Here is a 24,952-nt window from a genome sequence, read left to right on the forward strand (position 1 = left end):
TCCAGTGTGATCCCAAGGGCAGCAGCCATCTCCCATCACAGTCCTCCCAGCACCCAAAAAGCTGCAGCATGGGTGGTGGGAGCCCATCCCACGGTGCCAGTGGGCACCTCCAAATGTCTGCACAGCCTGGCCACAACCAGGGCCACCACCACCATGTCCTGCACCCTGTGGGAAGGGGCTGTGTCCATCAGGACCCCATGGGCTGGGGCCAATGCAGGAATGTGAAGAGCAGGGTGAGGAGCAGGGCTCCCACTGCAGGACCCTGCTTTTTTAAGGGATTTCCAGCTCCTTCCACATCTGTTGCTGATGCCGGGATGGGACTGGGATGGAGTTAACCCTTGGCAGACAGGGTAGGAGCGGGATGGATGATGCCCCGAACCCTATGCGTCCCTCTGGGTAAGAGGGGCAGCCCCACTGCAGGCCCTCACCCTGAGGTGCTCATGATCCCTGTGGTTGTTCCTCAGGGATGCTCCAGAAGCTCAGGCTGGGGACACAGCCCCTGGCAGGGACAGCCACACCGGAGAACAATAGCGGTGAACCAAACACCCCCCACACCTAGCCCTGTCTGCGCCCGCGTGTGTTGAACCCTTGCTCCATGCTGGAAACCCCTGGGGGAGCTGGGGCTGCGGTGTACGGCCTGCCTGGGACCCCCCAACCCTGCCGGGACCCTCAGCCCGGCCAGGAGCCCCTGGCTCGGCGGGTCCCAGGCAGCACCCCCAGCGAGCAGACCCCAGGCAGAAGCTGCAGCAGCGGGGAAGCCGGGGCTGGTGCGATGGGAACAGGAGCAGTGGGGCAGGGCCCGGGGGTCCGGTTGGGGCGGGGGCTGCGGCAGCACCTCCCCCTGCCCTCCCCCCGCGCCGGTCCCCTCCCCTTCCCCTCCCTCCGAGGGCAGCCGGCGCCGTCCCGTCCCGTCCCGGGGCTCCGCTGCGCTCCCCCCGGCGCTGCCGCCGCCCCCCATGCGGGTCCCCCCCTCCTCCCCGCCATGGCCCGGCTCTCCGTTAAGGAGCATCTGGACGGGATCCTCTCCGACTTCGAAGGTGCGGCCGGGGCTGCGGGACCTCCGCGGGTGGGGGGCGGGTGCCAACGGGGGGGACCCCAGGAGGCTGGGTATGAGCGGGGGGGGAGGGGGGGGTTGATGCCGCTTGTGCCAGGCAGTTTGGGGGGGGGATGGGATGCATCCGGGGGGGGCTGCACGTCGGAGGGAGACGGGCTGTCCCCCCCCAGTCCCGCTCAATGGGGCACGGTGGGGGCTGTGTTCCCCGCCCGAGGCTGGGTATCGTGGGGAGGGGTGCTGCGCCTCGCGGAGTCGCGTTAGGGTGCTCATGGGGGGGTTGTACGCGACGGGACGCACGCTGCGCGGTGCCGGGGGGGGATGTGGGTGTTGGCACCCCCCTTGCTCGCGGTGTGCGGGCGGGCCGGGGGCTGCGGGGTGGGGGGTCCCGGGACGGGCTCGTCTTTCTCCAGCCCGCGATGATTCCTCGGCCGCTTCCCAGAGGCCGCGGCGGGAAGAGCCGGGAGCGCGGCCGGGGCGGGCGGCGAAACCCGACCCGGGCCGGTGCTGCCCGCGGCGGGGAGGAATGTGTGCACCTACCCCGGCACCTTAACCCCGGCTCTGCCGGGCTGATCCCACATCCTCACCCCCTCCGCATCCCCTCTGCAACACCCTCTCGCCCTGCGCCCCCCCTCGCTGCAGCCCCCCATCACTCCGGACACGGCCTGGGGTCTGGGTGAGGATGGGTCAGGGGCCAGGGGCAGGTTTGGGGTGAAAAGAGGCGTTTTGGCGTGTCATGGGCAGTGAGATGGATGCGGGGAGGGGGGACGTCGGCCCCATGGCCCCGGGCAGCTCTGGCCGGGAGGTGGAGCAGGGCAGGACCGGCGACAGAAATACCTGCCCTGGGGAGGGCTGTTATTAGCAGCGCCAGTGTCCCGGCCCCTGACCCCTGCCCGGCCCCAGGCACAGAGGTGAGCAGGGGAGGGGACCAGGACGGGACCCCCACCGCCCTTCTGCCCTCAGCACCGTGGCCAAGCCAGGGGGCCAAGGAAGAGGAGGGTGAGGACAGCTTCGTGCCGTTGGGTGCTATGCTGGGGCAGGCTGGCACAGAGTGGGGATGAAGGGGCCTCCCCACAGCAGGCAGCCACCCGCTGCTTGGAACAGGGTGAGGAACCTGCTGCTGGCACCAAAGGTGCCATTCAGCTGAGCTGCTTCACGGCAAAGGAACTTCCTTTCTGCATGGACTTTGGGGGGTCCCGGCTTCTCAGAGCTGCCGTGGTGGTGCCAGGCAATGGTGCACGGGGCTAGAGGACCACCCACCACAGCCAAGCGTCCTGTGACTTCTCTGTCAGGAGGCTTTGAATGGGAGCCGGGTGCTGTGATGCCCATGGGGTGGTTGGGGGGGATCCATGTGGGGGGCACATCCCCACCAGCAGCCCGGGATGCCGGCTTGGGGTTGTGGTTACCGTCGCTGCTGCAAAGCTGCATGGGAGGCATGACTGCAGCCCCCTGCATGGCTGCGTGTAGGGATAGCTCTGGCCATCGGCAGGCGTCAGGGTTAATGCCATGAGAGGGGGTAGGTATCCTCCCTAGCTTGGCTGTTGGGATGGATGTAGAGGGAGAAGGTCTGTGGTGGAGGATCCGGTTACTCGGGAAGGATCCCTTACAGGGGAATAAAGCAAAGGATCTCTTACAGGGGAATAAAGCGGGCAGTGTGCGGCACCGGCCGGCCCGGCACAGATGAACCGGGGAGACAATGCGGCAGCGCCGGGAGGCCGCCGGCGCCGGGCTGGTTTCCCATGCGGAGTGGGCTCACAGCGCAACCGGCTGCACGGGGGCACCTCCATGTGCTGGCACGGCTGGGGCGGGGGTAGAGCCTACCCACGGGTGCCATCGGGTGCCACTCTCATGCCACCCTCTCTCTCTCTCTCTGTCCCCAGCGCTCAAGAAGTCGTTTGAGGCAGAGGATGGGGACGAGGCACCCTGCTCCCCGCTGGTGTCCTCACTGCCCTCGGGCACTGACGGGAGCCCCCGGCCGCTGCAGCCCGGCCACCCCCCCTGCTCCGGCCGCGCCGCCAGCCCGGCCCCCAGCCCCGTGCTGCGCAGCCTGCTCAGCCCCGGCCGCGCCACCGGCACCGGCGGCGCCCGCGTAGCCTCCTTCCAGCCCTGCCAGGGCTTCGCCGCAGGGCCGGGCAGCGACGGCGAGAGCCTCCGCAGCTCCTCCTCCAGCCTGGAGAGCCCCGCGCCCACCGGGGTCCCCCCGCCGCCCTGCACCCCCCCTGCCTCTGGCCCTGGCCTGAAGAAAGTCCCGTCCCACGGCAGCGTCTTCCCGGTGGAGCTGGAGCACCCCCTCGGCGGGACCGCCACCAGCCACGGCTCGCTGCCAGCGCTGGACCTGCACATCGCCGAGGAGCCGGGGATGGGCACCCCCTCGCCAGACCCCCTGCTATGGGGCGCTCCGAGCCCTTCGACACAGCCGCACACCCGGCAGCCTTCCTCCTCCTCCTCCTCCATGGCCCCAAACGATGGCATCGAGGCAGCGCTGGGGCTGGCCGAGGGGCCAGGGGAGCGGGATGTGGCCCTCTGTGCGCTGCCCCGGCCACAGCCGAGGGTCAGCCTTGGTGCCAGCCCCATCCCATCCCACCGGTCCCCAGCACTGCCCCGGAGCCAGGGTGGGACAGCCCCAGCCACCGCTGCTGCCCCTTCCCCGGGGAGGGCCGAGGGGCCACCACTAGCCCCACAAGCCGCCACCTTCAAGCTTGTGTCACAGCCACAGACAGTGCAAGTGAGCTCCCAACCTGCCTTCCTCGAGGGGCTGGTGCTGGTGCCGGCACTGGGGACCCCAGCAGTGCCTGGTGGAGTTGGGATGACCCCCCTCAGCGCTGGGCTGCAGGGACCCTGCATGGTGGCAGAGGCTGCGGTGACGCCAGAGCACGGTAGGACTCGCTTCTGTCCCCTTTCCCCACCAGGTCTCCCTTGCTGGGTGGAGTGTTCCCGTTGAGCCAATGTGGGGGTGAGGGTTTGCGCAGGGTGGTGGTGACGCTGCAGACAGGATGATCCCCACCAGCTCCAAGGGGCCGTTGGGTGCACGGCGCATGGTGAGGGGGCTGTACGTGTGGAGCTGAGCGTGGTGCTGGCAGCGCTCCCAGCCCTGCGGTGCCTGGCTAGCTTCCCCTGCCGCCCTGGCACTGATTGTTTTCCCTAGTGCAGGGAGACAGGTTGGGACACATGTGCCCCATCCGCAGCAGCGCCAGGCCTTGCGCGTGCCGGCTATCGCCACGATCTTGTCCCACGTCCAGCACTTTCTTCCCTTCTCATCCCTCTCCTCACCTTGGCAGAGGGGTGGATCTTGTTACTCCCTACCTGGGGGGGCAGAGGAGGTGGCAGGGGGCCAAGGTGCACTGGGACATGCTTGGCGCACGCTGGGGAGAAGATGCTCCTGGTGCAGATGTGCCCTTGGCTCCCACCATGCCCGCGTGGGTGCAGCCAAGCCAGTGCCCTCCCACGTGTGGGGTGTGGGACCCCGTGTCCTCCTTCCCGGTGGCTGCTCTGGGGAAGGCTGGAGGATGCCGGGGTGGCAGGAGACGGTGGTTGGGGCTCATTGGTGTCATCAGAGCTGCCGTCGCCGTGCTCTAAGTACTGACGCCAGCAAAGGCATCCATACATCTGCTCCGGGCTGGTGTGAATCATCTCCCAGCGATGCCTGTGGCCACACTGCCCAGCCGGCCTGGCTGCCCTGCCGACCGACCGGCACTGCCCGCGGTACCAGCCAAGTGCATGGACAGAGCTGGAGATGAGCCGGGGTGATGGAGACACGGGGGGACAATGCTCAGGACCCAACTGGGGTGATGGGGATGTGGGAGGATGATGCTCGGGGCTGAGCCAGTGTGATGGGTACATGTAGGACAATGCTCAGGACCAATCTGGAGTGGTGGGGATGATGCTTGGGGATGAGCTGTGGTGATGGAGATGATGCTCCGATCACTGATGGTAGTGGCAAGGTGGCTGAGCATGGCATACAGAGCAGGCCATGAGCCATCAAGCAGCATGTGGGCACCGTCTGCCTTGCAGATGGCATGGTTGGCAGGCACTGCTTGGGCATGGCAGTTTCTGTGCCAGGAAGAGGTGTGGATGTACTGCTTCCTCTGTGTGGACCAGAGCAGCTCCCAGCCAGTGCTACCCATGGTGTCCGTGTGGCGCGTCAGCCCTGCTCCCCATGGCAGTATGCACAGAGCGAGCCACTGTGTTTCACTTCCACACGGAGCGAGCCTGGGTCACCCACACAGGGCTCAGGGCGAGGAGGAGGAGGAGCAGAGGAGGAGCCGTAGGCTGCAGCCACCCTCCCTGTCTGCACCCCAGGAGCCATTTGGCCTCGGTGACCAGGTCTTGGTAGCAGCAGCCCCGGCTCTGGCCAGCTCGCCCAGGTAGGAATGGCATTGGGCAGGGTGGCAGTGGGCAGGGCAGGGTGGCAGTGGGCAAGGCATGGTGGGAGTCCCCAGTCCCTGGCGGGCAGGCGGTGCTGTGGGGTTTCACTGCGTGGTTCACTTCTGCTTCTGCTCACCACCAGCACGCGGCGGTCCCAGCCCTGTGCTGTGGTTCCCACAGCCAGGCAGGCTGGCTCTGGGTCTGGCTGCAGATGGGGTTTGTCACCACTTGTCCCCTTGGGTTGTGCTTGGCACTGGAAGAGGCACCAGCATGCCTGGGTCATGCTGATGGGTAGAGCTGTGGTGAGCAACTCACCTGTGTGGGGGGCACTGCTCCCTCCATATCCCCAAGTCCTCCATCCCTTTGCAGAGGGCTCAGCTCCCTCTTGCCCACCCGTTGGGAGCCACGCTCTCCCCATCCGATGTCCTGTTTGGTGCAGCAGTGAGTGGCTGGGACAGGAGCGCCTCTCCCAGCACCCTCCACCCCATAAACTTATTACAGGGCAACCAGCCAATTAGCCCTGCATCAGTCATTAAATCCATGGAGGACACCATGGACCTGGGACTGCTTGTCCCTGCCTGGAAAACAAGAGCATCCTTAATGAGTCCTGGAACAGGTCTGGCTGCAGGAGCCATTAGCCCTGGAGGTGCATGGGGATGCCAAAGAGCTTCCACGTGGCTGTGGCTGCCAGCCGTTGCCGATGGGGCTTTTCAGCAATGAGGCCAGGGACATGGGGGGGCTCCAGCCCCACAAGAGGAGGCAGCTGTGGGTGCTGCACTGCGGGGAGCACCCCAGGGAACTGGGGCTATGATGCAGGCACCACATCCTGCCTGCGGTGCACAGCATCCCTGGGTGGCTCCAGGCAGTGGCTGCATCCCTTGGTTCTGGATGTGTCCCGGCAATCGCTGGGGGCTGGCAGGGACCAGGGTGGGGGTACAGGGGACTGGTGTCCCCTGGAAGTGGTGGCATGCCCAGGTCAGCATCAGAGAGGTCCTACCTCCCTGCCTGCCTGCAGGCCCTTGCCCCCCCTGCTGGGCGTCAGCGCTGTCACCAGGAGACCCCCAAGTGTTTCACTACCTCCGAGGAACACCCTGACCCACAGAGCACGGAGAGGGGAGCCCCAGCCGTTCCCACCCCCACCACTGTCCCGGGCGGTGGGTTTGTACCCACCAGTGGGTACAGGATGCTGGGTGCCCCCTGGGACGCTACTGCCAAGGCAATGGGTATGTCCAGCTCCACCATCTGGTACCCTGGGCTGGCTCAGGCTGGACATTACACGTGTTCCTGTCCCCGGGTTGCGTGGCACAGGGCCGCGGGCTCGGCAGGGTTTGGCTCCTTCGGCCCCCTCGGCCTTCCTCAAGCTGCCCCTGGAGCCTCGCCAATGCTGGGAACTGGCGGGCACATGTGTGGCAGGCTGCAGCGTGGGGGGACGCAGGTGCCGTGGGGCACTGCGGCAGTGCCACCACCCCACACTCCACCTCACCATACCGGGGCTGGGCATGTGTGCTGCTTGGGGGGCACAGGGTGACAGCGGGGATGAGTACCCAGAGCCGAGCGCTCACATGCCCCTTCGGTGCCACCCGTGGGTGTGCTGGGTGCCGTGGGGTGGGAGGAGGCATCCCCGTGGTGGGGTGGCACCGGCAGACTTAGCGCAGGGGCTCGGCTGTGCGGGGAGGGGGCTGCGAGGGGAGGGAGGGAGCAGGGAGGGATGTTGCCATGCTGGTCATGCGTGGGAGCCGCAGCCTCGCCGGAGCTGGGTTTGATGCCAGCCGGAGGAGAGGGGGCCGGGCTGCGGCGCTCATGGGGACGGGGATACTGGCGGCGTGCAGGGGACCCCCCCGGCCATAGCGGGGTGCTGAGAGAGGGCACCGCCGCGCCGAGGTAGGACTGAACAATGGCTGGGTCGGGCAGCAGCGGGAGGAGGAGGAGGATGAAAGGGCTCGGGGGGCCCCTCAAGCTACTGCACAAAAGGCTGGGGCGGGTGCGGGGCTCTGGTAGCCCCGAGGCTGGGCACGGCAAACCATGCATGGCCCCGGGGTTGTGCCGGTGCCTGGGCTGCTTCTGCCAAGCACCCCGGGACCACAGGCAGGTGCCCCTCTCCACGGCAGGCACCGGTGGGTATTATGGGGGGTGGCAGGTCCTGCCCCACGCCCGGAGCCCCCGAGTGGGAAGCCGATGTGACGGGCAGGGTGGTGTGGCCACCACGAGGATACCACTGTGGCACACTCCCGTCCTCCTCTGCCCGTGGGCTGCCCGTTGCCATGCCGAGCCTCGCCAGATGCCAGGAATGTGCCGGGGCGGCTGCTGCCAGGGCAACGGCGCTGGCAGAGGGGCCTGGGCTCACCCGGCTTTGCCCACCCGCGCAGGGAGCAGCCTGGAGCCTGAAGAGCACAGCATGGAGCCGCCGGCTGAGCCGGAGGAGGAGGTGCCCATCACCACGGTGCCCGGCCCGGCAGGATGCCAGCTCTTCGGTTACGTGGGAATCGAGGCTGTGCTGGACCAGATGAAGATCAAAACCATGAAGACGGGCTTCGAGTTCAATATCATGGTTGTGGGTGAGTGCCAGGCATGGGCTTCATCCTGGCTAGGGCAGGAATCCCAGCTCTGATGTCACCATGCCAGAGGGAATCGTGCAAGGGTTTTGAGGAGCAATATCCCGTACCCATAATGCAGTAATGCTGGTGGGTGAGATCAGCTTAATCTCTGGGATGTTCCCAAATAGTACTAAGGAGTTACTGCCTTGGGAATAAATCTTTTGGGGAGATAGACCAGAGCTATCCCAACCTCTGGGATGCTCCCAAATAGGTACCAAGGTGCTATCATCCTGGGGAATAAGTTAATTGGAGGGACAAACCAGAGCTATCCCAACCTCTGGGATGCCCCCGAATGGATCCAGAGTGGGATTAATTTCTCATGGGGGACAAACCAGATCTGCCGCATCCCTGCAGGGCAGAGTGGGCTGGGGAAGTCGACAATGGTGAACACCCTCTTCAAGTCCAAGGTGAGCCGCAAAGCCTCGCAGCCCGGCCAGGAGGAACGCATCCCCAAGACCGTGCAGCTGCAGTCCATCACCCATGGTACAGTCACCACCACGGGGTCGTGATCCGCCAGCCCTGGGGAGAAGCAGGGGGCGCTGTGTCCGAGGCTGCACCCATGGCCTCAGAGCCTCCACCGCAAATCCCCTGCTGCTCCCTATGTTTGGTCCCCGCTGACCCACATCTCTGCCCCACAGTCATTGAGGAGAAGGGTGTGAAGATGAAGCTGACAGTGACAGACACGCCAGGGTTTGGGGACCAGATCAACAATGAGAACTGGTAGGACACTTTGGGATGCAGTATCCCAACTTGGTGAGTGGCAGTTTTGGGTGAGGGTTGAGCTCAGATACTGTCTCCCAACTCCTCATCCTCAGCTGGGACCCCATCATCAAATACATCAACGAGCAGTATGAGAGGTACCTGCGTGAGGAGATCCTCATCACCCGCAAGAGGAAGATCCCGGACACCCGGGTCCATGGATGTGTCTACTTCATCCCTCCCACGGGTCACTGGTGAGTCCCCACTCACAGCACCCATGGGTGCTCCCTGCTTGGTGTTGTGTGTCACCCCGGTGATGGTGGTAGGGTCACCCTGGGGTGGTGGTGGTGTGGTTGCCGTGGGGTGATGCTGGTGGGGTCACCCTGGGGTGATGGTGGCCCTTGTCAGGCTGCGCCCACTGGACCTCGAGTTCATGCGGCGGCTCAGTAAGATTGTCAACGTGGTGCCGGTGATCGCCAAAGCCGACACACTCACACTGGAGGAGCGAGCAGAGTTCAAGCAGCAGGTGAGGACAGGACCCCACTGGGCTCCTAGGGTGCCCCATGTGCCCCTCAGCCCCATCTCAAGCCCTGTATCCCGCAGATCCAGGAGGACCTGAAGACCCATGCAATCAGCGTGTACCCGCAGGAGGACTTTGACCAGGACCCGGATGACAGGGTGCTGAACGACAGGATTCGGGTGAGTGCTGGGATGCTGGGACTGAGGATGCCAACCCCTGGGGACCACAGCAGGGCTGAGCACAGCACCGTGCTCTGCACTGGCAGGAGAATATCCCCTTTGCTGTGGTGGGAGCAGACCAGGAGCACCAGGTCAACGGCAAGCGGGTGCTGGGCCGCAAGACCAAGTGGGGCATCATTGAAGGTGAGTGGAGCTCCTCGCATCCCCAGCCATAGGGGGGGTTGTCTGCTCAGGGTGTAAGGAGCAGCACCTATGGGTGCATCCCTGCCTAGGGGTGCGGCATGGTGCTGTGCCAGTGCTCTGATGGTACCCAGAGCCTGTAGGATGTGCATCCTGGGATCCCTCCACCTGCTGCCCCTCTGCCTTGCTTTGCAGTGGAGAACCCGACACACTGCGAGTTCCCCCTCCTGCGGGACCTGCTGATCCGGTGAGCAGGGGATGGGGTTGGGGGTGCTGCACCCCATGGAGGGGACAGTGGGGCAATAGGGCTGTGACCTGACGCTCTCCCTCCCCGCCGCCACTCTGGCAGGTCCCACCTGCAGGACCTGAAGGACATCACCCACAACGTGCATTACGAGAGCTACCGCGTGCGGCGGCTGAACGAGAGCAAACGCCCGGTGCTGGGCCCCCTCAATGGGCTGGCTGGCAAGGGCGAGGCTGGCAGTGACCTCTGAGCCACCACGTATCCCCCCGGAGCCACCCCTGCGCCTTGCCTGGGGTAAGGAGCCCCCCAGCAGTGCCAGCCTGCCCTGGGCCGGGTCCCTTGTCCCCAAACACAGACCCTGTTGGACCCTGCATAATGGTAAAGCTCAGCCCGCAGCTCTCAGCCTTCACCATCATCATCCTTCTGCTGGACTCCCCACCTCTGATGTGCCACCACTCTCCTGTGCTACTCTGGCCACTGGGACCATGGGGCAAGAGACAGACACCCCTCAAATGTGCTGCTGGGGTGTGGGGTGCCAGCACCAGCCAGGCACCCCAGGGCAGTGGCAGTGCTGTGGTGGTGCCATGGGTGGCTGGGTAGCAGGTCCCCTCCCTGCGTTCACCCCACCTGCCCTGCCCAGTGACGGCAGCTGCCATGGCCGGACTTTGAGCCACTTATCGGTGGCGGAGGTTCCGGACGGGTGTGGAGGTGCCAGGAGCGGTGTGAAGGTGGCACCCACAAAGGTGTGGGGGGCTACACCCAGCTGCTGCCTGCTGGGACACCCCCTGCTAGGGCACCACCACAGGGTGCAGCCACCCCAGCCCCTCAGGCGGACCCCACAGTGTAGGGATGGGGGTGTCGGGGGTCCCCCCAGTAATCTGGAGGTACATATAAGGCTCCTTTGTGGCTTCCGCTGTGGGTGCAGTGTCAGGACGGTAGCACCCAGTGGCTCCCTGTCCCCCCCTGCCTCGGCCCCACCGCAGGGCTCGGAGTCACTGTGAGCACCAACACCCTTCGCCCGGCCCCACGTTAATGATCCACCCGCCTGCGCTGCAGCCAGCAGCCACACTGGTGAGCGCGCGTGGTGTGGAGCTGGAGCTGGTGGAGGTGGCAGCAGAGTCGGGCTCTGCAGCACAGGCAGCTCCGGGGGCCAGTGGCTCGCTGCCCCGCACTACACCCTCCATCCTGCACCCCAATAAGAGCAGACGCCATCAGCACCCACTTCCCAGCACGCGGTGTGGCTGGGAGAACTGGCTGGGACCATGGCGGTAGCCACGGTGAATGTCCGCGCTGTCACCTCCTGGGTGGGCATTGCCCGGCTCTTTGCCATCGTGTTGTCCTGCATCGCCTTCAGCTTGGTGGCCTCCACCAGGGACCTTGGGGGTCCCTATGGGACATGGTGCATGTTCACTTGGTGCTTCTGCTTCGCTGTGACACTGCTGGTGGTGCTGCTGGAGCTGCTGGAGCTCTACCCCAAGCTGCCGCTCTCCTGGGATGACTTCACCTCGGCTTTCTCCATGCTGGCGACATTGATGGTCTTCACCACCTCCGTGATCTTCCCCTCTACCTTCATCATCAGTCCCTGCAGCGGCAGCAAGTGTGCCCGGCAGGCCGTGGCCACCACCGTGTCCTGCCTCTGCTTCCTCGCCTATGCCATCGAGGTGGGGCTCACCCGTGCCAAGCCAGGGGACATCAGCAGCTTCCTCTCCACCGTGCCTGGGCTCCTCAAGGTTTTTGAAGCCTACGTGGCTTGTCTCATCTTCTCCCTGCTGGATAGCTTTAGTTCGGAAGCCGGCCTGCAGTGGTGCGTGGCTGTCTACTCCATCTGCTTCATCGTCACCCTCCTCATCATCATCTTCACCATAGGCCGGTGCCTCACCTACATCCCCTGCCCGCTGGAGAAGATGCTGGTGGTGTACAACGCCCTGGCCCTGATGATGTACATCACCGCCACCATCCTCTGGCCCCTCTACAGCTTCAGAGGGAGGAGCCGCCCCCAGAGCTGCGGCAGGAACTGCTGGTGGAACAAGCACCTGGGGGTCACCTTCCTCACCATCTTCAACCTCATCGCCTACCTGGTGGACCTGGTCTACTCCACCAAGATGGTCTTCATCAGGGCACCTCCATAAGGGCTGCAGGTGGCCATGCTGGGGTGAGGGTGGTGGGATGCACCTGGGTGCCAGTGGAGCTGAGGAAGAGGCCGGACACCTCGGAAAGCTCCATCTCCCCATGCCAGAGTGGAGAGCCATGGGTGCTCCAGGGGGTGTGCTCAGCTTGGGGACCCCCAGGCTGCCTGGAGCTGGGGAGATGCACCAGGGTGCTCCCAGGACCCTGGAGCTGGGGGCTTTGGGATTAAATTGGGTCGTTTTTCACTTGCTTCTGCTTCCTCTTTCTTCACCCTTCCTGGTTTTCCGCAGGATTCTCCCCAGCAGCATGGGGCACTCAGGGGTACTGATGGCACTGAGGGGACACTGGGGGTTGCCAGCAAATCCTCTTTTTAGCTCTTTGTTGACTTGGAGCCAGAGGAAAGCAGGGCATGACCAGGAAAAACCTAACCCAGATGCCTTTCCCTTGGCACCTGCACAGGACCCTGCGGAACGGGTTCCAGAGGAATGTGGCTGCTGGGGGGACTGAGAGCCTGCCAAGCCCTTGTCACTAGAACCACCAGGTCCTGGTCACCACCACTGTCACCCAGCAGGAGCCCTGCTGGAGTTGGTCCTGGCTGTAGAGGTGGGCTCCTGTGGGCTCCACAGGTGGGAGACCTGTGTCTCCTGCATTACCCTTTGGGGACTTCCTGGGGGGACATGGGGAAGGGATGGCTGTCACTCAGTGCCATCAGAGCTGGGGTTGGAAGCACGGTGGCACCGCAGGGTGGGAAACCAGGAAGAAGGCAGCAGCATGGTGAAGGCAGATAGCGTTGGGTGCAGGCACGTAAGGTGTGCCCGCAGGCATTGCTCCTAGCACGGCACTCCCGGATGTGGGATATGTGCCCATGGGGCACCCCAGAGGGTTTTGGGGCCACTGTCCCCAGCTCTGCCGCTGCTTGCTCTGGTTCTACTGCAGCTGGGTGCCCATCCCCACCACCTCAGGGCTGCTGAGTGCTATGGAGCAGCGTCACCAACACCATGAGATGGCACAGACCAGCTGCCCCACGGTGGTGAAAGAGCCCAGGCTGAACCTTTGGCACCACAGGGCACTCATGAGTGCCATGGTGCCTGGGCAGTACGACCTCCGTGTCCCATGCCAGAGCCACTGTAGTAGCAGCAGCTGCAGGGTGGCCTGGTGGGTGTCCCCACAACAGCCATCGCCGGGTGACTGCAGCACCCTGGCATGGCAGGGGCTGCTCCCCTGCAGCAGGCAGCCAGGCTGGAGTGTGCCGCGGTGCCATGCTCACACCGAGCGGTGTGGCTGGGCCGTTGCTCTCACCGGATGGGACTGTTTGGCTCTGGCTGGCAGTGCTGGCATATGGGGCACGATGGTGCTGGTCCTTAGCTTGCAGTGGGGTGTAGGGGACTGCACCTCAGGGGGAGGTTTGGAGAGTCCCAGCTCCCTACACCCGGCTGGGGACCCCGGAGCATCTCCCTGCCGGGGCACACAGTGACTGCCGAGGGACCCCGGGAGCAGCCATGCCCCGGTGGGTGCAGGGAGCCGCGGCGCCGGTCTGGGCTGTGCCACGGATCCCTGGTGCTGTGCCGTGCCGTGTCAGAGAGCCTCCCGCTGGTGGTGCCCTTGTAGTGTGGTGCTGGTGCAGGTGTGGTGCTGTTCCCGGTGCAAGTGCAATGCCAGTGAGGTGCCAGAGCCTGTGCGGCATCAGTGCAGTGCCGGTGTAACGCTGGTTCAATGCCAGTGCAGTGCCGTGCCGGTTCAGCGCCGATTCAATGCCGGTGGGGTGCCGGTGCATTCCTGCCCCTAGGGGTCAGTGTGCCGCGGTGCGGGGGGCGGTGCGCGGGGCGGTGCGGGGGGCGGCCCGCTCCTGCGCACGGCCCGGGACGGCCGGGGCACGGAGGAGGCGGCAGCGGGGAGTGGGCACTGCCGCGGGCCTGGGTAAGTGCGGGCGGAGAGGGGGGCGGCGGGAGCTCCCGTCCCGGGAGGGATGCGCGGAGATGCCGAGCCGGAGGCGGGCGGTGGGGAGGGAGCGGCGGGCTGGGGAAAGCGGTGCCGATACTGCCGGTCCCGGGCATCGCCCAGCGCAGCCGGAGCCCCCCGGCGGTATGTCCGTACGCCCGCCCCGGGCAGCCACAGCCCCTGCCGCGCCGGTCTGAGATGCTCCGGTGGCGGGACGGCACGCGCAGCCCGGCTCTAGCCCTCAGCCCTCGTCCTGGTCAGCAGGGTGCTCCCGCGTCCCACGCGGATGCCCCAGTGCCTCCCCGTGTCCTCCAGGGACGCCCCTGTGTTCCCCAGGGATGCTCCTGTGTCCCCAGCCGGACAAGGTGCCCTCAGACAAGACCCTGTGTGAGACCCCATGTGCCCCCTCCAAAGCCTGATGCCCCGCGCAGGGTGATGCCCCGGGGTGCTCATGTCCCCTCCCTGCCCCATGGAGCTGGAGATCACAGCTAGGAGCCCCCAGAGCTGCTCCATTATCTACCCTAAGCATCCCTGGGATGTATCCCTGGAGGGGGGGCCAAGGGGGTGAGCAGGGCAGCCTGGAAATACTGGGTGTGATGGGTGCTGGGGGGCAGCCGTGGGGGGGCTGGGGAGCGCCTTCCTCGGGAAGGGACCTCCCACACCAGAGACATGAGCACGGGTGCTTCCCGGGAGCCCCGGACCAGGTGGGTGCCCCCAGGGTGGGTCCCCATGGGCATCAGCATGTTGGATCCCATCCCGGCATCCCTGCTGGCCACTGGTTGGGTGTGGATGTGGCACCCCGAAGGCATGGCACCGTATCTTGTGGGGGATACGGGTGCTCCAAGACAGATGTATAGGGAAGGGAAGGGAGTGTGTGTTTGCCCAGCAGGGAAGAGGTTAACGCCGGGGGGTTTCGGGGTGTCCCCAGCCGGGTACACCCAGACTCATCCTCGTACTGGTGACCTCACACCACTGCCATGGCAACGGCTCATGAAGTTGCCGGTATCCTCTAGCATGGGGTGATGGGATGGGAGCGTGGGGAAGCTGCCTCGTGCTCACCACCCACCCTCGGGCCCCCCAGAATGAGCTGTGCCCCCGCCAGCACCCCAACCTCCGCCTGACACTGTGACCCTGTCACCATGCTCATCAAGGAGTACCGCATCTGCATGCCGCTCACCACCGAGGAGGTGAGGAGGGATGGGGGGAAAGGGGGTGTCGGTTGGGAAGGGGGGTGCAGTGGCAGGGGGTCTCCAAGCCCCTGGGTGCCCAGGATCCACCGATGGAGAGAGCTGTGGGTGGGGTTACCCACAGCAGTGGGTTGACTACTTGGAAAGGGGCTGGGGGATACGGTGGCCCGTTTCCCATCTCTTCATGGCATGGCTTGTGGCAGGGACCTTGCCTGAGCCACGAGGGTGAGCTTCAGCCATGGCTGCTGGGCTTGGGATGCTCTGTGCATGTGCTGAGCCTTGTTTTGGGGTGCAGAGCAAGGACATCCCATCCCTGGCCACAGTGACCTTGGGACATGGAGCCCAACAGCAGCACCAGGGGTCTGCTTGGGGCAACCCAGGCCCAGGACCACGGGAAGAACCGGTGGGCAAAGGGCACCGGGATTCAGGTGCTCCGATGGGGAGCCCCGTCTCAATCACTGCTCCAGCAGGGAGCTCGAATTCCCAGCAGCAAGTCAATAGCTGGCAGTCAGCAGCATTCCTGGACAAAGGATGCTCCTGAGCACTGATGGGGCTGTTTTGGGATCCACAGCCATGGTGCATACATTGGGCAGCACCAGCTCTCCCCACGCATGGGGTTGTGGTCACACTACAGGGAGGTTTTCAATGGGGTAGGGAGGGGCTGGTAATGGATGGACTCTTCAGTGGAACAATAAAGCACTCATTACACAGCCGCATCCTCAAATACACATGCATACATATCCATATCCATACCTAGGTGTAGTTTTCCCTGGATGCCAGGTAGCTTGCTGAGCACAAAGCCTTTAAGCATTCTGCAAGGCACCTGAACAGTGCGGAGGAGCTGGGTAGTTGCAACCCAGCTTCACCTAGGCACTGGAGCAGCCATTGGGCAGGGATGCTGGAGAAGGGTGCCCTAGGAGACCCCTGCCTGCTGCACAGCACTTCATCTGTCACCCTTTGCTCCGTGCCTCAGTTTCCCTGCTCGGCGGTGTCTCCGGAAGGTGCAGGGGAGGGGTGGCACTGAGTTGGGTGCTGTGGTTGCAGTACCGCGTGGGGCAGCTCTACACCATCAGCAAGCACAGCCACCAGGAGAGTGAGAAGGGCGAGGGCGTCGAGGTGGTGAAGAACGAGCCCCACGAGGACCCCATCCACGGCCACGGCCAGTTCACTGAGAAGCGCGTCCACCTCTCCAGGTGAGGCCCTATCCCTCTCTCCTCCACAGTTCCCAGGAATATCCATTCTGGATGCTTGGCACCCTGCAATGGGGCTGCACCTGTCTCCCAGGGGTGCACCTATGTCCTGGAGTACACCCATATTTGGGGCCTGCACCCAACTTTGGGGGCTTCACCTGTCTCTCAGGGTATGCCCATTTCCTGGAGTGCACATATCCTGGGGGGCTGCACCCACCTCCTGGGGTGCACCCATCTCCCAGGCATGCACTCTGCTATCTTCGGGGGCTACACCCATCACTCAGAGTGAACCCATCACCCAGGGTGGACCCATCTTGCGGGCTACCCTCCAGGGTGCACCCATTTTCTGGGGTGCCCCCCTGTCTGGGGTCCACACTCACCTCCTAGGGTGTGCCCATCTCCCAGACACACACCCTCTCTCGCAGTGAGCACCCATCTCCAGCGCGGTGCCTCGGCTGCAGTGCAGGGCTCAGTGGGGATGCTCCGGCTGGTGCTCAGCTCACCCCGGGGTTGTCCCGGTGTCCCCTGGGTGCCCGCTGGCAGCCGGTGTCCCCCCCACCGCTGCGGCACACCGCGGCGCGGCACCAGCAGCGCTGCCGTGACTCGGGCTATTTTTAGCAGCGGTGCTCACGATTCCCCTCCTGGGGATGGTATTTATAACGCCTGCAGATGAATCAAACCACCGCCCAGCTCCCCGGGACCCGATCCTACCGGGGGGGGGGGGGGCAGCAGCACACAGGGGTCCTGGCCCTGGGCACGGAGAGGGGGTAAGGGTGCCTGGGGAGGAGATGGGGGTCCTGGGAAGAGAATAGGGGCATGGGGGTGCAGATGAGGGTGCTGGGGAGGTGCCAGGCTTCCTTGGGGTGATGGGGTGTAGGTGATGGTCCTGGAGGGATCCTGGGGTGGAGGTGAGGGCAGTCCCACGTGCAGGGCTGTGTCTGGGGAAGCAGGGCTGGGTGGCACTGGGTGGTGCTGTGGCCACATCCTACCCTGAATGGACCCCCATATGCTGTGGTTCCTGCAGCAAACTGCCAAGCTGGGCACGGGCAGTAACCCCCCGCATCTTCTACATCACAGAGAAGGCCTGGAACTACTACCCCTACACCATCACTGGTGAGCCGGGGGAGGGAGAGGGGACGGGCACCCCCCAGGCACTCTGCCCCTCTCCATCAGTGGCCTTTGGGTGACAGGAGAACCCGGCTATAGCCACTGCCCAGCCTCACCTCTCCCTCTCTCCCCCATGGTGCCACCCCTTGATGCTGCTGATGTGCCACGGTGTCCCTGCAGAGTACACAGTAAGGAGATGGCATGGGGGGACCTGGCTCTTTTCCCAGCATCTGCCCTGGCTGGGGAATGGGGCACTGGGGGAAGTATCCCCCAGGGATGGGTCTTCCTGGGGTCAGCAGTTTCAAGGGTGGGGTGTCCCTCGAGGTGGGTCTCCCTTGGGGTGAGTACCCTTGGGTTAGGTGTCCCTTGGGTGGGCATCCCTTGAACTAGGTGTCCCTTGGGTTGGGGCATCCCTCAGGGTGGGTGTCCCTTGGGACTGGGCATCCCCTGGGGCTGAGTTTCCTTGGGGTAGGTGTTCCTTGTGACTGGTGTCCTTGGGGCTAGGTGTCCCTTGGGACTGGGCATCCCTTGGAGCTGGGCATCCCTTGGGGTATGCATGCTTGGGGCTGGGTGTCCCTCACGATGGGTGTTGTTCGGGGTGGGCATCCCTGGGAGTGTGTCCTCCTGGCTGGGGGTCCAGCTGACGGCCGGTCCCTGCAGTGTTCCTTCCTGCCCAAGTTCTCCATCTACATCGAGACCAAGTACGAGGACAACTGCGGGGACAGTGAGAACGTGAGTCTGCGCAACAGCTGAGACCTGGCAAACTCCTCACCAGAGAGGACACGCGGCGCTGCACCAGCACCTCTCACCCTTCCTTCCCTTCCCAGATCTTCCACAGTGACAAAATCCTGGGCGACCACGAGGTCTCCTTCCTGGACATTGCCTTTGACGAGATCCCTGAGCGGTACTACCGCAGCCTGGAGGTATCGTGGAGCTCCCAAGGGTGACCCCCTTGTCCCCTGTCGCAGGCTGGGGGGCTCACAGCCCTGCTGTGCTCTCCCAGGACCCCCGTTTCTTCAGCTCAGCCAAGACGGGCCGGGGGCCGCTGCGGGAGGGCTGGCGCCAGCACACCAAACCCATCATGTGCTCCTACAAGCTGGTGAGCGTCAAGTTCGAGGTCTGGGGGCTGCAGACACGGGTGGAGCAGTTCGTGCACAAGGTGAGGGGGTGCTCCAGGCCGGGGGGAGACACTGGGGGAACAGTGACGAGGTGCTGACCTCCATGGTGCGTCACAGGTGATCCGGGACATCCTGCTGATTGGTCACCGGCAGGCGTTCGCATGGGTGGACGAGTGGTGTGGTGAGTCCCCCTGGTGCTGCCAGTGGCAGGGGACATGGGCCTGGGGTGGCCCCAGACGCCCAGGGTTTGAGGGGGCTGCGAGTTTAACCGTAATGCCACTAACCCCATGGGCAGCTCCCACTCTTACTTCATCTCCCTGCATCCTGCTGCCTGCGCTGCTCTGCTCCCTGCCCTCACCTCTGCCTGCACCCCAACACACTGCCCATTCTTGCTGCACGACTGAGGAGGCTTGGCTGATGTGAGGGATGGGGAGCAGAGCCCAAGTACCCCTGGCTGCATTGCCTGCACCCTGGTCTGGCAGCAGCACATGCTATCACACATGTACACGGGGATGGGAGCCCCTGGTTTTGCCAGCGGTGCCATCCCGGCGAGCGGCTCTCTGCCTTCCAGACATGTCCCTGGAAGAGGTCCGGGACTTCGAGAGTCAGATGCAAGTGGCCACAAACCAAAAGCTGGGGAGCCAGCATCCCTAAACCCCTCCCACATGCTGCCTGCAGGGCACGGGGACCCCGGACCCCACCACACTGTCTGCGGGCGGGTGCAGGCAGGAGGGCTTGTGCATGGTGCACGCTGAGCCCCCCCTGCACCCTGAGGCAAGGGTCCCCCTCTGCTCTGCCTGCGCATCCACTTGCCCGCGCTGCCTGCCCGTCATTTCCCCACTGCTGCCTGGGCTGGTGCCGGAGGTGGGGGCAGCGTCCCCTGCCTTGCAAGTCCCCCTGTCCCCTTCCCAGCACCCAGCTCGGTGAGGAGCCGGCGCATGGGGCACAGGCCGCCCCGCGGTGCGGAGCGCAGGTTTGTCCGTGCCGAGCGGCTCCAAGCCCGGCTGTGCTCGCAGGGATGACGATGGAGGAGGTGAGGCGCTACGAGCGGGAGACGCAGGAGGCCACCAACGAGCTCGTCGGGCTGGTGGCCCCCACCATCGCTGTCAGCGAAGTGGGGCAGCCGACGGCCACGCACTCGGCACCCGCCAGCGCCCCCTCCACCCCGCTCAGCGACGACTCCCCCGACTTCCTCGCCCCCCCCAAAACTCTCCCGCGCAAGAAGTCGGCGCCGGAGACACTGACGCTGCCCGCGCTGCGGGAACGTACCGGCGCCGAGTGATGCCGGCGGTGCCGAGCCGGGCGGGACTGTGCCGGCCACGCTGCCCACCGCAGCCACGGGAAGGAGCCCGCCGCCGGGGCGCAGGGAGCCCTGGGGAGGGTGCGACCACCCGGAGCCATCGCGGGTGCCCAGTGCAGGTCACTGCCACCATCCAGCGCCGTTGCCTGCACCGGGAGCGGTCCCCAGCCCCATCAGGCAGGAGCCGGTTCACTCAGCGCCACCCGCCCCAGTTACTGCAGAGGCTGCCGAGGCTGCTGGGTGGCACCGCGGTGGCAGCCGGTGCACATGTACCCAGTGAGTGATGCTGGAGCTCCATGCTGCAGGGTAGGCACCGGCGCAGGGGCACAGCGTGTGTGACAGTGACAAGAACCACTGGGTGCTGGTGGGGGCTCCCCGCAGGACCCCCAGGCACAGCAGGTCCAGCAGTGGGGTCCCCTTTGCCATCCCTCCAGAGGCCATGGTTGCCCGAGGAGGGCTCAGCTCTCGGTTTTCTTTGGGAAAACACAGGCCTTTTTGGAAATAAAGCTCGAGACACGCCAGCTGTCTACTGGTGGAGGTTTATTCGATGCCATGGAGGGGTGCCATGCCTGTGACAAGGTGCTGTGTGTCCCAGGATTGGATGTGTGCAGTGAGGAATGACTGGATCGCCAGTTCCGGGATGGGGAGATGATAGGGTGCTGTGATGGGGCAGCAAGGGGCTGGGGATCCAGTGGGCAGGATGGTGCTGGCTGCACTGGGTCAGGCCAGCCCTGGAGTGATGCCCCCAGCCCCAACAGCAGCACTGGACTCCTCTCCCCACCCACCATCACCATTCTCCAGGTCTTCAGCACCCGGCACAGCCAATGCCACCGGCCCCAGCAGGGCGATATAGTAGGAGCTGCAGTAGACTGGCGCCTTGTTGGGGCTGGAGTAGACCTGCTCGGGCCGCAGCGAGGCAAAGGGGTTGGTGGCATAGCCCATAATGTGCATCTCGAGCTCCACCAGGAGCTGCAGGGAGGACTTCAGCTCCTGCTCACTGCCAGAGGAGTAAAGGCCAGGCCCTGCTATGGTGTGCTGGTGGTGGTGCCAGCACACCAGGGTAGTGGGGCTGTGCTCACCTGTACACGGTGAAGAGGACGGGCAAGCGGTAGTCCCGCAGCAGCAGCAGGGTAGGCAGCCAGCCTGCCAGCAGGTCTGGGCAAGCATGGAAACCTGTGGGGACAGTGGTGAGGGTCCCACCTCTTCCTGTGCCACCCTGACACCAGATCTAACAGCACCCGTTCATGGCGGTGTGCACGGTGACACTGGCAATAATTTGTCACCCTTAGCAAGGTGGGTACCATCTCAGCAGAATGGCTCTGGGTGCCTGGGGTGAGCTACCACACTGACAGCCACAGGCAGGGACCCTTTTGGGAGCTGCCTATGTGGCAGGTGGGTAGTACAGGCAGGACACTGAGCACCCTGCGAGGGGGACAAGACAGCCAAGCCCAGGGCATCATCCTGGCTGCATGGTTGCCTGTTGTAGCTTGCAAAGCCCTGGATATGTCCCAAGCCACTAGCAGGTGCTGCTGGGGTGCTGAGGGACCTGCACCCTTCTGGGGCCATCCTGCTGCTAGCAGTGTGGTGATGAGGGTCCAGTCCCCTCCACAGAATCATAGAATCACAGATGGTTTGCATAGGATCATCTTAAGATCACCTAGTTCCAACCCCCTGCCATGGGGAAGGTCGCCTCACCCTAGACCATGTCGCCCAAGGCTTTGTCCAATCTGGCCCCAAACGCTGCCAGGGGTGGAGCATTTACCACTTCTTTTTGCAACCTGTTCCAGTGCCTCACCACCCTCACAGTAAAGAACTTCTTCCTTATATCTAACCTGAACTTTCCCTGGTTAAGTTTTAACCCATTACCCCTTGTTCTATCACTACAGTCCTTGATGAAGAGTTCCTCCTCAGCATCCTTTTAGCCCCCTTCAGATACTAGAAGGCTGCTATGAGGTCTCCACGCAGCCTTCTCTTCTCTAGGCTGAACAGCCCCAACTTTCTCAGCCTGTTTTCCTACAGGAGGTACAGGAACTCACCTGGGTGAAAGCCCACCACCAGGTCAGGGCGAGCGGCCAGCTTGGTCTCCACATGGCTTTCCCAAAAGTCATGGTAGAGCCCCTTGTAGCTGCTGAGATAGACGCTTCCCCGGGGCGCCGGAGTGGCCAGGGGTGGCCTCATGATTGGTCCATTGACCACATCCACCCCCACCATCACCACCTCCATGCCGCGATGCCCCGGGAACATGCGTGTCAGCTCGTCGTAGTCTGTCAGCCGGGCGTTGAGGGTCTCCACGTGGGATGCTCCTACCACATGCACAGTGAGGGCCTTGGCAAGGGGCTCGAGGCTGAAGAGCCGCAGCCCCAGACCGATGGTGAGCGGCCGCGAGTGGAAGTCGGTGACCAGGCGTCGGATGGATTCATGCAGCTCCCTGTCCTCTGGCCGAGGCTTCCCAGCATTGGCCCACAGCAGGGTCATGTACCGCCCTGCCAGGATGGCGCCCAGCTTCTCTTCCAGCTGCTCCTGCATGGAGAACCAGTCCTCCCAGCCCTCCACATCCCAGGGGGACTTTGTCCAGGTCTCTGTGGGAAAGGGGATGTCTCCTGGGGAGGACAGAGAGAAGCACTGGGGGTCACAATGGTGGCCCCACAGCCCAGGCTGCCTGTCCCACCAGATCCACAAGCCAGGAGGAGGGACTCCCCCATCCCTCCACAGGATTTGTGCAGCATGGTGTGGGGGTCAGGCAGGCCTGGAGGGGTACACACAGTGTCCCCTGCCCCACCTGTGAAGACAAGCCACTCCACCAGCCGATCCAGGGCTACCAGCTTCAGCTTCTTGCAGAACTTCTTGTGCAGCGGCCAGTTGGCACGCTGGCACGCCACGCCACAGTAGTACACGTTCTGGCACCTGGGGACACAGGCAGCATGCCCGGACATGGCAGGGGAAAGGATTCTGCCTGCCAAACCAAGGCTCCCTGACACCCCTCCCAGAGCTGTGTCACTGTGGTTTGGGGGATGCCCTGTAGCTGGAGGTGGGTGTTGGGACAACACACCCCTGGCTTCACCCTGCTTGGAAGCAAGGGGACGGATTCATCCCCATGCCATCAAACCACATCCCCTTGCCATACCTCTTGCATCGCCGGAGACTTTTGGGGTCCGGGAGAGCACTGGGGAGCTTCCTGCACTCAGCACAGAACTTGAAGGTGTCCTCCATCTTCTGGAACATCTCAAAGTAAGTCCGGATGCCAAAATCACTGCCGCTTTTCCTCCCATCCATGGCAGACCTGCACATGTAGAGGGAGTGAGAAGGATCCAGCACAAGCTGCTCTGCCATCACAGTGAGGCCAATGTCCTCTCTCTAAGGTTACCAGGACTTTTAGCTCCAGCCAGGAGCATCCTGTCCCAGGATGGAGAACCGGGAATGGGCAGATGGAGGGGAGACCCAGGAGGCCCATGAGAGCACCCACATACAGGCTGAGCCAGGAGGGTGGGATGAGCCAGGGGAGATGTTCCAGCTGCGGGGACACACACAGGATGCTCTGTCCGTGGGGAGAAAACACGCACCCATGGGTGCTCACTCACTTGTAGTCCTCATAGCTCTTCATGTTGAGCTTCTGGAGGATGACGTGGGACAGCCCTGGCACATTGCGGTCCATGGCTTGGAAGCCCAGCGAGTCCACGTCGGGTGCCCTCGCCTCCGGCTCCTTCGCAGGATTCTTGGTGCGGTCGGGTTTGGGGGCAGCGCCTGCGTTTCTCTGGGTCACGGTGGTGGCTGTGGCAGACGGGGGTGCGGGTGCAGGGGCCGGTGCGAGGGTCCCCGGGTGCTGCCGTGGGGCCCCGCGCCTCCCGCTGCCCCCGCGCCGCCGGCCGCCCGCCATCCCGCTGCGCTCAAATGTCAGCCCCGAGGAGATAGCGAGCAAGAGAGCTCCTCGGCCCCTCCGGGATCGGGTAGCGCAGCTATTCTGGGCATCCCCTCCCCGGGAACCGGCCAACCCGAGCCGGGGGTCTGGCACCCGCCCCAACGCCACCGGGTCTGCCCCGGAGCTGCTCCCACACTGCACCCAGGGGGTGGCTGCACAACCTCTGCGATCTGTCCCCAGGGCTCCCATGGGACCTGCCAATCCCCCGCCATGAGGCCCCTCCCCTTGGGCACTTTGGTGCAGCGTGAGCTGGGTGGGCACCATGGTGTGCGCCAAGCAGGGCTGGGGGGGAGGAGTGGGGCTGGGGCACAGCAGGCGTCGGGGGGGAACATGGTGCAAGTCCTACACCTGGATTGGTGCTATCCGACACACAGCTACAGGTTGGGCAGAGAAGTGATTAGGCCCTACCCTATTATTAGGGGCCCTCGTTCTACTATCCCGAAAGCAATCTTTCCATGCACCTTGAGTTTTTCCATTTCCCTGACAGTTTCTTTTCCCTAAGGCTGCAATGGTTGCATGAGTAATTGTTAAACTTAATTTTTGCCTTTCCTTACTGTCTCGGTTGTGGTACACCTTCCATGTTTCCTCAATCAGCTTTTTGATATCTCCCTGGTCCTCTGCTCTAAGTTTTTGTAGTTTCTTTCTAATATCATTTGAGGATTGTCCTAGAGAGATATCAGCTGCTGCTTTCCCTGGTCTCCGGAGGGGTCCGTGGTAGTATATTTTTGCATTGCTCCCATAATCTGTCCAAAAATTCTGTAGGAGTTTCACCTGTGTTTTGTTTGACAGCACATAAAGCTCCCCAATTCACAGACTTAGGAATTGCGTGCTCCAATCCAAATGCAATCCATGTTTCATACCTTTTGAGAAGTTGATAATGGTTGGGGTTATTATAATCCCATTGTGGTTTAGCTGCAGGGACATAATCGTCTGCATTTCTCTGCAACGTTTCTGCAGCGATTACTGCCTGAACATGGTTTCTGGCAGCTTTAAGTACTAGTTCCTTTTCAGTGCCTGTGATTGCATCTAACATTAAATCAATATCGTCGTAATCCGGGTCTAGGGCTTTAGTGAAGGTTTTGAATATTTTTGCTGCTCCTGCGGGATCATCTCTATAGGTCTTTGCAATCGATTTTCAACTAAGTCTCCCATAGAGAAATTAACCTGTAGTCTCATGGGTCCCTCAGGTCCTGCAGCTTCCCTAAGGGGGGCTTATATCATGCCTTATATCACGCCC

General features: G+C 63.7%; 4 protein-coding genes across 9 annotated transcripts; 3 read left to right on the forward strand and 1 right to left on the reverse strand.

Moving 5' to 3' along the window:
* The first annotated feature begins 878 nt into the window (after positions 1–878).
* Positions 879–10,668, forward strand: LOC134160163 (septin-12-like). 4 transcript variants are annotated; one of them, XM_062611899.1, is made up of 11 exons: positions 879–1,037; positions 2,932–3,927; positions 7,783–7,971; positions 8,365–8,493; positions 8,649–8,730; positions 8,826–8,963; positions 9,118–9,235; positions 9,313–9,408; positions 9,495–9,591; positions 9,784–9,835; positions 9,938–10,668. In XM_062611899.1, exons 1-11 carry the CDS (start codon positions 983–985, stop codon positions 10,080–10,082), a joined length of 2,097 nt encoding a protein of 698 aa, XP_062467883.1. In that variant the 5' UTR covers positions 879–982; the 3' UTR covers positions 10,083–10,668. The 4 variants fall into 4 exon arrangements, with proteins under 4 accessions (XP_062467883.1, XP_062467884.1, XP_062467886.1 ...); XM_062611900.1 differs by lacking the exon at positions 9,938–10,668 and having other exon boundaries at positions 9,681–9,819; XM_062611902.1 differs by lacking the exons at positions 879–1,037; positions 2,932–3,927 and adding an exon at positions 4,944–5,415.
* A 7-nt stretch (positions 10,669–10,675) lies between these two features.
* On the forward strand, positions 10,676–12,204 carry MYADM (myeloid associated differentiation marker). Its single transcript, XM_062611903.1, has one exon. It carries the CDS (start codon positions 11,095–11,097, stop codon positions 11,959–11,961), a length of 867 nt encoding a protein of 288 aa, XP_062467887.1. The 5' UTR covers positions 10,676–11,094; the 3' UTR covers positions 11,962–12,204.
* A 1,537-nt stretch (positions 12,205–13,741) lies between these two features.
* LOC134160167 (cytoplasmic phosphatidylinositol transfer protein 1-like) lies at positions 13,742–20,320 on the forward strand. 2 transcript variants are annotated; one of them, XM_062611911.1, is made up of 10 exons: positions 13,742–13,876; positions 14,979–15,084; positions 16,129–16,277; positions 17,299–17,387; positions 17,562–17,569; positions 18,042–18,113; positions 18,209–18,304; positions 18,385–18,540; positions 18,617–18,680; positions 19,516–20,320. In XM_062611911.1, exons 2-10 carry the CDS (start codon positions 15,037–15,039, stop codon positions 19,779–19,781), a joined length of 948 nt encoding a protein of 315 aa, XP_062467895.1. In that variant the 5' UTR covers positions 13,742–13,876; positions 14,979–15,036; the 3' UTR covers positions 19,782–20,320. The 2 variants fall into 2 exon arrangements, with proteins under 2 accessions (XP_062467895.1, XP_062467896.1); XM_062611912.1 differs by lacking the exon at positions 13,742–13,876 and having other exon boundaries at positions 14,160–15,084; positions 19,071–19,658.
* Positions 20,321–20,328: 8 nt separating this feature from the next.
* MSS51 (MSS51 mitochondrial translational activator) lies at positions 20,329–23,683 on the reverse strand. 2 transcript variants are annotated; one of them, XM_062611910.1, is made up of 6 exons: positions 23,378–23,683; positions 22,924–23,079; positions 22,579–22,703; positions 21,836–22,378; positions 20,879–20,972; positions 20,329–20,796 (listed from the first exon to the last, which is right to left on the reverse strand). In XM_062611910.1, the coding sequence occupies exons 1-6, from the start codon at positions 23,671–23,673 to the stop codon at positions 20,520–20,522; spliced, it is 1,491 nt and encodes a 496-aa protein (XP_062467894.1). In that variant the 5' UTR covers positions 23,674–23,683; the 3' UTR covers positions 20,329–20,519. The 2 variants fall into 2 exon arrangements, with proteins under 2 accessions (XP_062467894.1, XP_062467893.1); XM_062611909.1 differs by having other exon boundaries at positions 21,836–22,399.
* Positions 23,684–24,952: the final 1,269 nt, after the last annotated feature.

Source organism: Pezoporus occidentalis, unplaced genomic scaffold (genome assembly GCF_034315485.1).
Source record: "Pezoporus occidentalis ecotype Australia unplaced genomic scaffold, CSIRO_AGI_Poc_V1 ctg158, whole genome shotgun sequence".
In the NCBI taxonomy this organism is placed as follows: domain Eukaryota; kingdom Metazoa; phylum Chordata; class Aves; order Psittaciformes; family Psittacidae; genus Pezoporus; species Pezoporus occidentalis.